Here is a 14346-nt window from a genome sequence, read left to right on the forward strand (position 1 = left end):
ATTCAGAGGTCAGGTATTGCTGGGCTGGGGGCAGTGGGAGAACACGTATATATGAGGATGTGTGAACTGTGGCCACCACTGGGAATGTGTTTGAAGTATACAAGTAACCAGAACGAAAGAACAACCAGGAAGGGTAGAGAAGGAACTCAGGAGGGGATGGCAGCGCTTAGATACTTGGAAGGGAGAGAAGGGTTGCTGGTGTCTGGAGAGAATATTCGTTTGGGATGGTGAGTGGGAAATTTCCGAGCAGGACTGCAGGAATGGAGCACTTCTCTGGGAAGACAGTGTTTAGGATGTGAGCCTGACAGCGGATCTCTCACGGAGTCTAGGGTGTTGGATGTCATTGACGAATGTATGCACGCGGAAGGTGAGGAGAGAAGCCTGTCTGCCGCATGATAAGATCATTGGTTAATTTGCTCCAGGGATCTCTCCGGCTTCAGAGGGAGAAAAGAAGTCTCTCTGAAGTTGAATCTTGCCTGGAAACGTCTCCATTGCTCCGAGGGGGGTTCTGCTGCTACTTTGCTTCCTGTCTCCTACTCCCAAACAGGCACCTGCTTGGGAGCCTGACGCACCTGGGTTTAGAGCCACTTACCTCCTCGGGACCCTAGCCCAGTGCCCCGGCTCCCTAGCTTCCGTCTTGCAGCTGAGTAAATGTTGGAAAATTAGCTTTGCAGAAGCTTCCACCGATAGTGCCAGCTTCCCTCTGGGTACTCAGGGACAGGTACAGTGGGGACCCTGCCTGCCCCAGTGCCTGTCATGTCACACAGCTGCTCAGTAACTCAGGTTTCTACCCTCTCTGTTCCTTTCATGCCCAACGCTGGCGGGTCCCTTGGGGCTTCTGGACGTGGCTTTTTCATCGAACTGCTTTGTGTTCACTTTCTGTAGGTGATATAAAGCAAAACCAACCAGATCCAATTGAACTCGGGCACAGAGTTCCAAGGGAATGAAAATTTAAAAATTTGTTATATTTTTCGGGCACCCTTCTGTTAAAAATTGATATCTAAAATAATAAATAAGCAACAAAGCAAGCCCGCACACCAAAGACCCAGTAGTAAAAAAGAAATAACTTCAGTGCGATAGAAATGGTGAGGTGGAAACCACCAGATTCATGGCCCTCTACTGCCCAGCCTTATTTGTTCGGCAGCCTCCTTTCTTTTTTTAGGCCCAAGGAATTAAGTGGATCAAGAAGGGTCTTTGAATTCCAGCCTTTCCAGCTCCTGGCTTGGGGAAGAGGAAGACATCCTGGAAATCCAGTAGCCCAGATGGGCTTCTTAGGATAAAATGAGGGTGGACACAGAAACCGTGACTCGGACGACTAGAATTTTCACTCGGAGAGAACCCACCCAGCCCGCTAACGCGCGGCCTGGCTCCCAAAGTAACAGAATCCGAGTCTCCAGGCCAGATTTTCCCTCTAGCCATTCCCGGCCACGCAAAGCGGAGCTGCGAGCACACAGAAAGGGATGTCTTCATCGCCTCCCAGGATGGAACAAACCCGCCTGCTCGGGGAGTGCTGAGAACCAGAGGGTCCCTCCGACGCCGCCAGCAGCCAACATGACTTGACTGCCCCCATCCCGCGCAGTCCCTACTCTCCGGGCGCCCCCACCCTTTCCGGGTGCGCGCGCACGAGCGGGCGAGCCGGGGAGCTGTGCGCCTGGCAGCCTGCGGGTGGCGGCGGCCGACAGGCTCGCGGGGAGAGGGGTGGCCAGGGGCGGCGGAGGAGGAGCTGGCGTTGCAGCCGGTCCCCTCGGGCCGCGCCCCGCCCTCCGCCGCCACCTGCGCGTCCCCTCCGGGCTCTCCAACCCCCGGGCCAGGGCCGCGTGGGCTGTCGGTGCCGCAGCGGCCGTATCACTGCGTCCGCCAATTAGGACACTCGGCGTTTGGCTCCGTGGCGCGCGGGACGAGCTGAGCTGCCCGTTCTGGCGAGCGGAGGGGGCGCCGGCGCGCGTCCCTGCCGCCGCGCTCCCCGCGACGTTTTCGGCGGGGGTAGAGAACTGCTGTGACTTTTGAGGTCCTACTCCTCCTTCCGGCCGGCCTCGCGACGCGCCAGCTCGGAGCGAGGCCAGTGTGACCGGCAGGCCCCGAAGGCTCACTGCGTGAGGTTGGGGCTTGGAACGCGTCCGGGCGCCCGCGGCGCTGTGCGCGCTGGTGAGTTTGGTGGCGGGGTGGGGTATCCCCGGCGCGAGGGGCGGAGAGGACGTCGCGCTCTGCCCCTTGGTCCGCCCCCTAGTGCTGCCCCCACTTTGAGAGTAATTGAGACTTGAGCGTGACTGCGGAGCCGCGAGGATGCGGGCTCCGGGCGCGGGCTTTCCCTCTGCCCGGCGTGATGGAGCGGGTCGCTGAGCGGAACAAAGGCGCCCGCCCCGGGGAGCGGGTCCTGGGCTGAAGACCTCGGGCCGCGCGCCGCGACGGCCGCCTGCGGACGAGGGTGGTGGCCGTGTGGCCCGAGGCGCGGCGCGCTCCCCCGCGGGCGGGCGGCAAACCCTGAGCCCGGCACCTGCGCGCCACTCCCGGGCTTCGCTCCCGGCGGCCCGAGGAACAGCCGCGAGCCACTTGCTGGTGCCGCGGAGAGACCCACGGCCCCCGGCCCTTCGCCGAGAAGCCGAGGCGCCCGGAAGGGGCCGCGAGCCGTGAACTGAGCAGGCGTCTCCGGGAGCACTTCTGCACACCGAGGGCTTCCATGGGAGCGATTTCGCTCTCCCCCTGACCGCCCGGTCCTCCCAACCGTCTCCGCTGCCCGAGCATCCGCGCTGTGGGGCCGGGAGCCGCGGGGCTCCCCGCCGGCAGTCGGGAGTGTGAGGCTCGCACGGCTCCCCGGCAGCTCCGCGCCTCGCGGGAGCCCGAGGGGGCGCGGGTCCGGGGCGCGGGCCGGCCGGGCGTGTTTGATGGCTTCACTGAGAAGAGTCAAAGTGCTGCTGGTGTTGAACTTGATCGCGGTGGCCGGCTTCGTGCTCTTCCTGGCCAAGTGCCGGCCCATCGCGGTGCGCAGCGGAGACGCCTTCCACGAGATCCGGCCGCGCGCCGAGGCGGCCAACCTTAGCGCGCACAGCGCCAGCCCCATCCAGGATGCGGTCTTGAAGCGCCTCTCGCTGCTCGAGGACATCGTCTACCGGCAACTGAATGGTAAGGAGGTGCGCCGGCGCCTACGGGGGCTCTGCGCGGGCGGGCCGGGCACCGGTAAACCCCTGGGGCCCTTCGCGCGGTGGGGGAGAGCCGGCGCCTCCTGGCTCCCGCAGGCTCCCTCTCACCCTTTCCTGCCCTGTCTTGGCTGGGAGGCCGGCGCTGCTGGAAAGAATTACCTGCTTCTACTGTGCCCCAGCTATAAGTTTGCTTTTATTGTGGAAACATGTCAGTACAGCTGGCTCCGGGTCCCCGCGTGCGGGAATCATTACCTGGCGACTCCAGCCCGAGTGCAGAAACTAGTCGCGCGGCCAACTGGGACCGGAGGCGCAGGCCGACTTGGAGAAAATAGCTCTTGCAGCTTTTAGCGTTTGGTGGGGTCAGACAGGGAGGGACGTTGGCGGGCTTAAATGTCTGCAAAGTCAAGGCCTCAGGTCTGGAGCTAATGCGCTTCGGTAGTAAGTTGGATGAATATGTCATCTCTGCGAGAGGCGGCGTGCACAGCGAATACGGAGGACTCCTCCCTTCCTGCTGCCTTGGTGGAGGCTGCTGTTAAAAACACACCCCGTTTCTCGCCCAGAGCTGCCCGAGGGCGAATGTTACAGTTGGCTGGTGGGTCGGGGAGGCAGCGTTTCAGAGCGTAGCAGTTAATGACAGTTGTCAGAGTCTGCCCCATCTAAAATGTTCTCTTCAGCGCTCGGCGAGCAGGGGAAGACTTAATGTGCCCTGGTCACACCTGGTCCAGGGACTGATGGGTCACTGGACACTTGCTGTCCCCCAGGTCAGAGTATTACCTACCCGGAGTGCAAGCATCTCTCCTGGGTCCACAGGGCTGGTATCCAAGGCAGACCCAAGGCTGCCTCCCCCCTTCCGGAGCTTCTAACTCATGTTCTCATGAGAGTTCCAGAACGACAAATCATTGCAAAAGAAGGAGGGTATCAGATAGTTCTCTCCCTGCACCCCGGGGAGATCCCTGCTGGGTCCTTCTAGGTGGGCTGTGGTCAGATCTCTGCGCGCCCTTTGACGTAACCCTGTGGTCTTCTTAATGTCCTGTAACAAGTATCCAGGGGATGCTTTGAACTTGTATCTGCCCTGGGGAGCTGCGGTCCCCAGTTCGTTTCCGGACAAAGGAGGAGCGTAGGGTGTGCTCCTTATGATTCTGCACGGATACCTGCTATAGACCCACCCGGAGGACCCAAAAGAGAGAGTGCGAGAAAGCCTGGGTCTCGCTGTCAGGCTGCACTTAGGGACACAAATTATTTTAGTATGGGTTTCAGTTAGGAAACAAACTATGGTATAGCTACACCCCCAAATGCCTCAGGGAGGAATAATAAAATTCGAAACGGTACTTACTAAGTGCACAGACATGCAGGGACTCGTTTAGCCTTTATAGCAATCCTAGGAGGTAGTAGCTGATACTGCCCGCTAAGGAGCTTGGTCACAGTCAGGGGGTGAACTTGGACGGTCTGTTCCAGAATTGAGGTTCTTAGCTGCTACATCAGCCTGCCTCAGTTTGGGGCACGTGTCAGAGTCAGATGGAGGGCCCATTAAGACACGAGTTTCAAGGGCGCCTGGGCAGCTCAGTCGGCTGAGCGTCAGACTTTTGATTTCGGCCCAGGTCATGACCTCGCGGTTCATGGGATCGAGCCCCGCATCAGGCTCTGAGCTGATGGTGCGGAGCCTACGTGGAATTCTCTCTCTCTGTCTCTGTGTCTCTGTGCCCCTCTCCTGCTCTCCCTCTCTCTCCCTGTCTGTCTCTCTCAAAGTAAATAAACATTAAAAAAGAAAAAAAAAAAGACATAGGTTTCTAGGCCTTACCCCCAGAGCCTCTGATTCAGTAGGCCCGGGGTGGGGGCCCGAGACTTTGCATCTCGACTAGCTGTGGCCTGGACCGTGGCCCACTCCCTACACTGAGCAAGCAAAGAGGAAAATCCATTCTCCCGAGGCCACTTGGGTCCAGCTGGGTGGGGGAGGGGGGAGGAACTTCTGAGAAGCCAGGAGCCCGCTTCAGACGGGCTGGGAGTCTGGCTTCTTTGCCCGTGTGCTCTTCTGTCTTGTTAGCAATTCTCTAGGGGCTTAGGGGTGCAAGCCCTTTATTCCTCAGGAATTAATGGGGGCCTCTGGGAGCCTGGCACCGGGCATAGCATAGGAGCAAGGCCACTTGGGTCCAGCCCTTTGGGTATGAGGTGGGAGCTGGCATTTTCAAGGTTGCTGAGCTTTCTCAAACCTTCCCGTGAACTCCTATGAAGTTCCGACAGGAGGGACTCAGGGACAGCTCCCCCCCCCCCCCCCCGGCCGTGAGCACCGCTACCCCTAGGGGTTACTCACTCTTGGGACAGGTTTGTTCCGCGTCCCGAGAGGGGGGCCGCTGGGCTGGGCGGCCAGGGTGACCCAGGCTTCCTCAGAAGCCAAGTGTCCAAGTCCTGAGTCCTGCCTTTTGCAAAAAACGGTTACAGGTTGTTTCCCTTCCTACAGGCTGAGAAGGACACTTTATTTATTTTTTAATGTTTATTTATTTTTGAGAGAGAGAGAGAGAGAGAGAGAGACAGAGCATGAATGGGTGAGGGGCAGAGAGAGAGGGAGACACAGAATCCGAAGCAGGGTCCAGGCTCCGAGCTGCCAGCGCAGAGCTCGACGCGGGGCTTGAACCCGTGAACTGCGACATCGTGACCTGAGCGAAGTCGGGCGCTCAACCGGCTGAGCCACCCAGGCGCCCCGAGAAAGACACTTTAAAGAGAAGGCCGAGATGCTGGTATGGAGGGGAAGCTCACAGAGAGAGAGAGGGGAGCTCGTTTGTTCCCCTCCAGGCTCTGTCTTGCACCTGTGTTCCCATTTCTTTCCACGAGGGCCCCACTGCTGCCCCCTGATGTTGCGGCCGTACCCTCTGCCCAGGTGCCTGCCCTTGGTCTCTTGCCCGCCTTCCACCCAGCACACGTGGCTCCAGCTACCTGATTGGGAAGCACCCCTTCCCGAGGACCCAGCTTCCGGTGGCTTTCTGTTTCCTCAGGAATCACGGGCAAGCCTGGAGGCCGCCACCGCCCCAGCCAGCGTGCCCCACGCTCCCACCCTTGCCCGGTACCTTCCGCCTCTTCTGGCCAGACTGACCTGCTTGCTGGGATGCCCCACATTTGCCTTAGGATCGTAGCCTCCACATTTCAGCCCCAGCCTTCGAGAAGTTGTCTGGGTGTGCCGTCCCTGCTCCCTGTCTATAGTCCTCCATCCTTGAAAGTTTGGCTCACCGTCCTTGCCCTGGTGGTGGGAGTGGGGTCGTGCCAGGCCACACGTCCGAGCTCTTCCTGCTCCGAGTTGCTTGAGGCTTGCTTGTCAGCACTGCTTGGTAACCCTGGCTGATCTTCTTGTGCCTACGTGGGTTTATCTTTTGAGTCCAGAACTGGATGGTAGGCTTTTTCAGGGCTTGAACCATATTTTGGACTTTTTAGTACCACTTCTATCCTTCAAGCATCTCCTGCAGCACGGGGTGTGGGCACCTAAGGTTTATGGGCTGATTAATTGGGCGGTAGGTATACATAGGAGGTGAACAGTAGACACAGAGGAAATAGTCTGGACGCTGTCGTGGCTGGATTGGGCTGCGTGGATGTGGTGAGGGGGAAGGGGCTGGAAAGACATGGCGGGGGAGACTGAGCCTGAGGAAACCATCTTGCGTCTCGCATCTCCCTGCCGCCATCTTGCCTCGGCCATCTTGAGGCTGCTCTGGTCCTTCCCCCGCCTGCCCGAAGGGCTCCAGATCCTTCAGAAGGACCTGGAAGGCAAGCAGTTGTCTAGAATAGACAGCAACGCCTTTCGGTATGTTTTCTTTCCGTGTGTGATTTTATAATATGAATGTGGGTTTATATCCCTTTTTTTTTTTTGTAGGAGAAAATTAATTCGTGTTTATTGTGGAGACTTGGAAAATCTAAAAGACTTGCATGAAAGACAATAATGCTGTGTTTAAAGTATCTTAGGAAATGGCAGCTTGGTACCAGCATTAGGAAAAATGGACCAAGGGATGGACAGATTTCTTGTTAGAATTCTCCTGGAGCTCTGTACTTGACTTGGGACTTTCTTGTCACCTTGGGAGGAAATTATTTGCTTCTCCCATTTTAGAGCTGAGCAAAGGGTGAGAAACAGAGATACTGTGCGACTTGGCCGCGATGACATAGGCGGAGAAGGGCAGAGCCAAGATTTCATGAATATCACGGTACTTGTCTCCAGCCCAGCGCCCTCCCGAGGAGTCAGGGTGAAGAGGGAGGACGGGTGTGATGTTTCACTTGCCTCCCCCTTCCCCCCCCCCCCCCATGCAAGCACCGGGCTCTGGCTGGGCACCCCCTCCCTCATCACGCCCCTGTGCAGTGAGACGGAAGGGCGCGTGTCACTCTCCACTAAGCCCGGGGCAGCTCTGTCATCGGAGGAAATGCAATCGATTCCGGGTAGGTTCCAAATTTAGATTTTCAGAAGGATATTGAGCAGAAGCAGGGTTGCTTGAAGAAATTGAAAATCTTTGTGGGAACAGAGGGAAGTCAAAATCACCTAACCGAGTCCTGCCCCCAAGCCCCAGGAGGCAGACCGAGCTGTGGAACCCGCCAACAGGTTCTCGGTCACCCGAGCGCGGCCCAGCCGGCCCGGTGCCTCCGGACGGAGGGACAGGGGTGGCGATTTGCCCTCGTAGGCCTCCACGGGGCGGGGGGGGGAGTCAGCAAGGGAGGCTGGCATTTTGAAGGCGTGTCTTCAAGGATGCCAGAGCCGGCCCGGAGCTGTTTCCCCTGTGCTACCAGGATACGGATGGGCGCGTGTGGACCCCCAGCGCTGGATGGGACCGGCGTTTGCTGTGGGAAGGAGGTAGGGGGGAAGGAGGAGAGGGCCAACGTTTGTGTTAAAAATCACTCACTGCGATGAGTGTCAGGAGGAAAGCGGAGGCAGCTGGAGCCCTCGTGGGCTGCCTGCAGGCAGGCCTCTGTGGCAGGCAGGGGCCCCAGCTCCGTGCACAGGGGGGAAGGCTCAGTCCCTTTGCCTCCGACGGCCTAGAAGCGTCTGCTGCAGCCAGCCCCTCCTGGAGACACGGGGAGCCCGCTCTTGGGCCGCCCTCAGACGCGGGCACAAGTGTGCTGGCCGGTCTGTGCGACAGGCAGCTTGCCAGGAGGTTCAGCTGCTGCCTGCCCGGCCCAGAGGTGGCGGGGAAGAGGCCGCCGTGTCATTCTCGAGGAAGAAATCCAACCCCCTGACCTTTGCTGTTGCCAAATCTGGAGTGTCCTTTGTGGACAGGAAGAAGGCTCGGTAATTAGAGCCAGGCTTGACGACAAGAGATAGGAGCGGGGACCTAGTAAGGCGTGTGTCAAATGAAGAAACTCCGAGATCGGAGAACCTGCAAGCCTTTTTTTTTTTTTTTTTTTTTAAGATACAAAATTGGAACGGGGCACCTGGGTAGCTCAGTCGGTTGAGCGTCCAACTTGGGCTCAGGTCATGATCTCAAAGTTCGTGAGATCGAGCCCCGCGTCGGGCTCTGTGCTGACGGCTCGGAGCCCGGAGCCTGCTTCGGATTCTGTGTCTCCCTCTCTCTGTGCCCCTCCCGCGGTCACGCTCTGTCTCTCTCTTAAAAATAAATAAACGTTTAAAAAACGTGAAAAAAATATCTAAAATCGGAAGAAAGTGTGTTCACTGGGGCATCAGGCAGACTGCACTGGCTTACTGATTCCGTCCCGTGTTAGCTGTGTGACCTTGGACAAATCACTTCACCTCTCGGCTGTGAAATGGGGCCCTTGTGAGTCGGGATGAAATGGAATTTGGAAGGTGCGGCCCGAGCCCTGGGGCCCCGTGTGTGGCACCTGGGAGAACACAGACACCTGGAGGGAAGGGACCCTGCTGGCCAGCCCCCCGCCCTGCCCCCCACATCCCTGATGTGGGAACTGCACTGGCCCCTCATCAGTGCTCAGCAGATATTTGTGGCCCGAACGGGTGAACCGCCAGCTGTGCTCTGTGGCAGAGCGTGGTCACAGTCATCTGTGACGTAAGGCTCAAAAGGGGTAAAAGGAGGTCCTTTGCCGTCTCACTTGCTTGGTCTCTGATTTAACTGGACTCCTCTCTTCCGGTGTTTGTCGGAGGCCGCATTCCGTTTCCTCCTTCCTCCTCCTTTCTTCCTCTCCCTCTTCTTCTACAGATGATGCCTTTGGGTGACGCGCTTGAGGCCTAGGAGATCTGTGTGCCTCAGATCCCGTTGTAGAACATGCTGGTCCTTCACATGTGTGAGGAGCGCTGCCTCACCGCCGGGCGCGGGCGGGAGGCCCGCACACAGAGAGGGTGTTGGAAAGGTGCGTTTGTGGTTTTAACAGGTGCACGCACTAGGTTCTGGAAGAGTGTTGGCACAAGTGTGGAAGGACGGAGGCCCGGACTCACCCACGGGAGGTGCTGAGCTGGCAAGGGCTCAGCTTGAACAGGAGAACTCAGAAACTTGGGACACGGGGACCCGAGGACGCAGGTGGGGAGAGCACCCCGGGGCCTGAGGTGGAAGCAAGTCACAGAAGACAGTCCGGGCCCGGGAGCGGGAATCCGCAGGGGGGCTGGCGTGGGGAGCAGTGTAGAGGCGCACGCGTGCGGGGATCTAAGGCAGGCTGCGTGGCGGGGGAGCTGGTTCCGAGGGCCAGGTGGAGACCGCTTTGAGCCCCAGGCTGGCCTGGACTTAATTCTGTAGACATGGGGGGTGGGAGGGGGGACCGGGTGACCTGGGGCACCACGGCGACGTAAGGGAACTGATGTCACGGTTCAGTGCCAAATAGGTGGGAAAGTGGGTTAAGATCCAGTGGTGGGTATGAGGTGCCTCTGCTACAAGACGCAGCTGGCCCTCTGAGCTTCAAAGGCCGGGGTGCTCCTCACTCTGGAGCCCTGTCCTTGGCCGCATCCTGTGCCAAGAGCCAACACCTGGAATTGCCCCCTCCGGAAAATCCGAAGCCTTCCTCAGCGCGGAGCCCTGCGCGCTCCCCTTGAGCTTGCTCTCCCCTCGCCTCCCCTGCTGCTCTCCTTGTGAAACCTCCCAGCCCCCTCCACCTCCCTCCAGTCTTCTCCAGCTCAGCTCCCTGCCGGCAACATCCTTCCGCATCCAGCCTGCAGGGCCGCTCCCCTGGCGAGCCCGTCGGGGAATCCTTCTGTCGCCTGATCTCTGTGTCCTCTGCTCCATTTACCTGTTGTCCCCCTCATCCCGAATCAGCGTATTCCCCGGGGAAAAGTCCCACCACGGCGAGGGGTGGCACCCTTAGGACGCACACCGTGCAGTCTTATGGTGGGAGGGGTGGGGGGGGGCCGCAGCTTGTCCCGGCACTTCTGTTCCACGTACCACACAGCTTTCTGTTTCCCCGGCCAAGAGGCAGCCTAGGGGCTGGGAGACTCTGCGGAGGGTCATGGTGGGGATGAGGGGCTGGGGAGTTCTCTGCTCCAAGCCCAGTCTTGCCCTCCCCCTGCAGCTGTCTGGCTTTGTCTCAGCTGTGGCTGCTACGACAACGGTCCCCCGGGGCCTGCCTCCTGGGGCCACCACCCGGCCTCTGGGCCCTGCCACCCCATGGAGTGCCCTGTTGCAGGGCTGAAACTGCTTCCCTGCCTGGGGCCCAGGGGACCGAGAGATGGAACCCAGAAGTGCAGGAGAGCCAGCTCTCAGAGGGATGGCCTTTGACGGGGGAGGCGGGGGGGACAGAAGCTCCCTGCCTCAGCAAGGAACTTTCTCTCCCTCCCTGCTTTCCTGATGCCCTGTTGCACTCGCTTGGTGGAAGGACCTTCTCCCGCCTTAATTCTTGCTCCTCGTAGGTCTTTAGACTGTTCTGACATATGGATGGCAATTGGCTTAGCCACTGATAGAGAAGTTCTCCCTTTTAATAATGTCCCTGTCACTGCTAACTGCGGAGCCTCAGCCTTGCCATGCATGAGAAATAAACCGCTGCCATCATGACAGGCGGCCACATCCAGACACGGAGACATGAGCGAGCTGACGGTTAATAGGGGGCAGGATTCTCCAAGTGCCTCCTTCCGTCCTGGCCCCAGACACGGTGGCTAATTGTGTGATTAGTGTCTACTGAGGGATGTCTAATGGCCATCCACACCTTGTTAGGTGCTGTACCTCCCTGTAGAAAGAACACTGAACTAACAGGAGACCCGGGTTCTCGTTCTGCCATCTTTCTAGGGACCAAAGTCCATGCGTGTGTAAATGAGAGTTACGTGACTTTAACTCTCGGATTGTGGGTCGCACCCTTCTCTTCCTTCTCTTTGCATGGGTCTGCTTTTAGCCCCTGTTCGTCTCTGCCTCGCATCATAATGAATTGTGTATACGGCGGACCCAAGAGTTTGCAAGAGAATACGTTTTCTTTGCTTCTAAAAATCCTTCTCTAGGTCGTTTGGGAATCAATTGGCCGTCAGGTGACTTGTTCTCTCTTAGCAAGGCCAGAAGTAGTGGCTTGCTTTGGCATCATGAGGTCGTCATGATGACGTAATGTCGGAGCTAATTGTATTTCTCTTGGTCTTCGTGGTGACAAGATGGCTGCTGCAATTCCAGTCATTGCCTCTCCGTACAAAGAAGGAAGGGGCCACGTCTGCTCCTGCTGTTGAATCAGGAACAAAAATCTTTTCCAGAAGTGCCTCTGGCGTGCTCTGCGTGTGGTCCACAAAGTGGTCACGTGACCGGCCTTTGCTTTAAGGGACTAGAAGATGGGACTCAGAAGTCCCAGAGAGCCAACTAGAGATCTCTAAGGGATGGCCTTTGATGGGGGCCAACAAGGAGCTCCGCCCTCAGCAGGGGAATCTCCCTCCCTTCCAGAGAATAGTTGCTTTCCAGAGAGAGTATGGCAGAGGCAAAAGAGGAAAGAGGGCATGGCATTTGCATTGTGAAGCCGTGGTGCCTGTCAGCCCCTCCACACCCCCAAGTGCATTTTCAGTGAATATTAAAATGAAGAAGAGTCTTTGCTAACTAAACGTCCATGAACTAGAATACTCAGATCCTAGGGTTAGCTTGGATTTGCCTTGAAGACATCTCACCGATTGAAAACGACCACGCGTAGCCCTATCTGGTCACTGCTAAGGTGCACATTTATGTGTCTCTGAAACAGAGATTCATTTTAGGGTCAGTCACGTGTCATAGTTTAATTGGTAGCATTTTTTCCTCTGCGAGTACACAAACATGGTAAAAAAAAGTTTAGAGTTGAAGGCGTCGTAGATTTGGGGAATGTCAAGTATTTGTATATGTGTGTACCGTAGTTTACCCTACAAAGGATTTTTATTGGGCACGTAGTACGTGCCAAGTGTTTTGTGTTACTTGATGGTACATCAGATCTTTTTTTTTTTTTAATTTTTTTTTAACGTTTATTTATTTTTGAGACAGAGAGAGACAGAGCATGAACGGGGGAGGGGCAGAGAGAGAGAGGGAGACACAGAATCGGAAGCAGGCTCCAGGCTCTGAGCCATCAGCCCAGAGCCCGATGCGGGGCTCGAACCCATGGACCGTGAGATCGTGACCTGAGCTGAAGTCGGACGCTTAACCGACTGAACCACCCAGGCACCCCTACGTCAGATCTTCTTACACCATGAGGCCCGTTTCACCAATGAGGAAGCCGAAACTTTGAGAAGTAAGTTAGTTGTCCGGAGGCACCTCTCTGTGTCTCCCTTTGTGCTGAGGTCGGTACTCGCCGACCCCTGGATGTGTGACCCAGTCCTGATCAGCATCGGTGGCCGGACCGGGGATTGCGGAGTGGCGGGCCTGGGGGTGCAGTGACACAGTGGTGGCGGGGAACCTTCCTCCCCTCAGGTTTTGCAGTTACCAGCGTGTAAAGTTGTAAAGCTGTTAGTTCTAGGGCTCTCAATTATGCTGTGAGAGCTTCAAATCCAGCCCATAATTAGAACAAAATGTGAGAAAAGTGAAATTGATATTAAGTTAATTAAAAGGCTTTGCTTATATTTGCAAGGAAATTAGCGCCACAAGACTGCCGACAAGTGCACATTGTTAGTTTCTTCTTCGTGTTGGGCAGCCCTCGGCAGGCCTGAGGCAAGCTCTGTCCTTGGCTTCTGCCCTGTTGCCCTCTCTACAGTCTAGTCTCCAATTTATTGGTATTCATGGTGGCTTTAATTGGGCAAGCTCGGTGTGATCCTGTGAGGGTCATTCTTCAATGGAAACCGAGTCTGGAGTAGTAGCCACACCATCCAGCCGAGGGCCCCGGACCCAGAAGTGTGTAGACACATCCTCCTGAGAAGCTGATGCCACGAGCTGGTCCGCGGTTCTCTTGAGTCCGGAAGGGAGTCCCTTTGGCTCCAGTGCACCCTTCTTCTCATTCCCATTCATCACCCTGATCTGTGCTGGAGACTTGAGGTTGAGTATGTGGTGCAGAACTTTAGTTGGGAGCTCCTGGAAGGGAGGGACAAGTCTTTTTTACGACACTGTTTATACCAGATCAGGGTCTGCATTAGGGAAACGGACGGCAGGCAGCCCAGAACTTTCCTTGCCTCTAGCTGGGGAGGCAGAGCTAACGCCTTTGTTCGCCAAGGCATTTTCCTCTCCTCGTGGGCACACAGCTGATCTTCAGAAAGCCTCGCCTGCAGTTAAGTGGGGCCATGTGACTGAGTTCTCGATAGAAGGTGGGTAGAAGGGATGTTCGTCGCCGGTAGGCCTGGTCCACAAAATCCCCTGTGGAGTCCACGCTTTATGTCATTACCTGCTAGTGGTGGCTTTGGAGTCCATCTCTCGGGGGACTGTAAGGTGGGTGGATCCTTAGTCCCTGAATGACCACGTGGAACAGAGCACTATCCTCCACAGCTCTCTCTTGATGCCCTCATGCATCGGACCATTGTTTTAAGCCCTTGAGATCGTGGAGCTTCTCTGTTACAGCAGCCAGTGTTAATTATCCTAATTCCATTAGGTAGGCCTACAACACTAGTCCGGAGGCTAGACCCAGAGACTCTGGGTCTCTGTCCTTGACCAATATGATCAACATGTACTGAGTGGGTTGAACAGTGAGTGGGGGTGGGGCAAGGTGGTTGGATTGAAATCTATCTGGTTCTGGACTAACTTCTGTCTGATCTCTTGGCTTTAAGAAAAGAGTCTTGTTCCTTAGTGTCCCGGTGTTCTATTTACAGAATGATGGAATGATTGTAATCATCCCCTACTTATGCTCCATGTTGGAGCTGAGGGATAAGTATTGAAATATAGCTAAGCTGTTTGCAATTATAAAGAACTAAATAATATATGCATTGTCTTTATTACGGCTTCTG

The 14346-nt window shown here is 56.7% G+C and overlaps 1 protein-coding gene across 1 annotated transcript in view; it reads left to right on the top strand.

The window, feature by feature from the left end:
- Nucleotides 1-1710: 1710 nt before the first annotated feature.
- The window catches only part of GALNT17 (polypeptide N-acetylgalactosaminyltransferase 17), a 448562-nt gene continuing 435926 nt past the window's right edge, over nt 1711-14346 (top strand). Inside the window, exon 1 of the mRNA XM_011290337.3 lies at nt 1711-3120. Coding sequence (XP_011288639.1) covers nt 2883-3120 — 238 coding nt within the window. The 5' untranslated portion in view covers nt 1711-2882. The remainder of the gene's footprint in view (nt 3121-14346) is intronic.

This window comes from Felis catus, chromosome E3 (assembly GCF_018350175.1).
Source record: "Felis catus isolate Fca126 chromosome E3, F.catus_Fca126_mat1.0, whole genome shotgun sequence".
Lineage (NCBI taxonomy): Eukaryota > Metazoa > Chordata > Mammalia > Carnivora > Felidae > Felis > Felis catus.